Genomic DNA, 1,486 nt, shown 5'->3' with positions numbered 1-1,486 from the left:
GCTCCCGACCACGCCGCCGCCGCCGCCCTCGTCGTCGCCGGCTTCCAGCCCCCAGCCGCCGCGCGCGGCCGCGGGCCCCGCGCCGCCCCGGCCCGGCCCGGGCCCGCCGCCGCTGCTTAGAGCTGCATTGTCCTCCTCTTCGGGAGGCCGCGGCCAGCAGAGGCTGATGACGCCGCCGCGGCCGGTGGCGGCGAGCAGGACGCGCCCGCCCGCGGCCGCGGCGATGGGCGCGAACTCGCGCCCCAGGCCGGAGACCTGTGCGGCGGCGCGAGTTACACCCAGGGAGGGGGATGGGGGGAGCAAGGTGAAGAAAGCAGCGCCTTGATGGATCCCGAGGGCGGCCGGCAGCAAAAGGCCAGCACTCGATCCTGTTGCGCCGGCGGGGCTGTGCCCACCGCTGCAGCGGTCCTGTGGAGGGCCTTCACGGCGAGCTGGGTGCGCCCAACCCACCCCTTGACCCTGCGCTCTAGACCCTGAACCCCAGGCAACGTGCGTGCGCGGCGCGCTGCGCCGCTCGTGGGACGTGCGCATGGCCTCGACGCGAGGCGCCGCCCCTTGCCCGCGGGTCCAGCCAGCTTTGGCAAGCACTGCAGACGCGGCCCACCACCGACCAGCACCAGCACCGTCATCTTGCTGGGGTGTCATCAACAACATCCACGGGGTGTCACCGCGCACGCAGCGTCGCGCAAAGCAGCGGCCGCGCGCGCGTGAGAAGGCGACCGGTGGTGTGACGGCGTGCGGTGGGAGCAGTTGGTGATTCCCAGGGGGCGTAGCAGCGGCCGCGCGCACCTCGTACACGAGCGCCCCATCAGCCAGGTGCTGCAGCCGCCCGTCAGCAGTCCGCGCGACCGCGCCGCCAGCGCCGCTGACGCAGCACACTGCGGGCAGGCGCATGCAGAGCGTAGGGGGGCGGCGAAGAGGTGGATCCCGGCGTTTCAGGCGGCAGACAGCGTCCAAATCCGACGAGCAATCACGGGAGGTAATAGACTGGGTGGCTGCTCTGCTATGCTCCTGCTGCAATCTGCGGCCAACACACGCACCTCAACTGCAGGCGAGGTGCTGAAATTTCGCGTCAACAGTGATCCCTTGAGCCGCAGCACGCCGCCCCCCCTCGACGGCCTGCCGGCCTGCCGCAGCCCCCCCCCTCAATTCTCCCTCCAAAACACGCGGATAAAGCGGCTGCCCTGCTGCAGAAGAAGGCATGCCGACACACCTGCAGAGTAGACGCACGACTTGTCCACCCACTCCGCCCCCGCCAGCCGCGCCCCCGTCGCCGCGTCCCAAACATACACCGCGCCCCCCGCGCCGCACGACACCAGGTGGCGGTCGTCACCCGACCACGCCACGTCGGTGACCGTGCTCACGTGGCCCCGCAGCTGTCGCACGGGCGCCCACGCCGCCGCCGTAGTCGCCGCCGCCGCCGCGCCGGCAGGGGACAGGGCGCCCGCCTCGGCGGCGGCCGCGTAAAGGGCGCCGCCGGCGGGGG

The 1,486-nt window shown here is 72.9% G+C and overlaps 1 protein-coding gene across 1 annotated transcript; it reads right to left on the bottom strand.

Moving 5' to 3' along the window:
* Positions 1 to 9: 9 nt before the first annotated feature.
* On the bottom strand, positions 10 to 255 carry MNEG_16151 (hypothetical protein; the record flags this gene model as incomplete). The annotated part of the gene is made up of 1 exon (XM_014035378.1): positions 10 to 255. A coding segment is annotated over one exon (246 nt), but the record flags the coding sequence as incomplete, so codon positions are not given.
* Positions 256 to 1,486: the final 1,231 nt, after the last annotated feature.

This window comes from Monoraphidium neglectum (assembly GCF_000611645.1).
Source record: "Monoraphidium neglectum strain SAG 48.87 unplaced genomic scaffold scaffold06049, whole genome shotgun sequence".
Classification (NCBI taxonomy): Eukaryota; Viridiplantae; Chlorophyta; class Chlorophyceae; order Sphaeropleales; family Selenastraceae; genus Monoraphidium; species Monoraphidium neglectum.
Note: the sequence above shows the minus strand (reverse complement) of the source record. Positions and strands in the feature narration are given on the sequence as shown.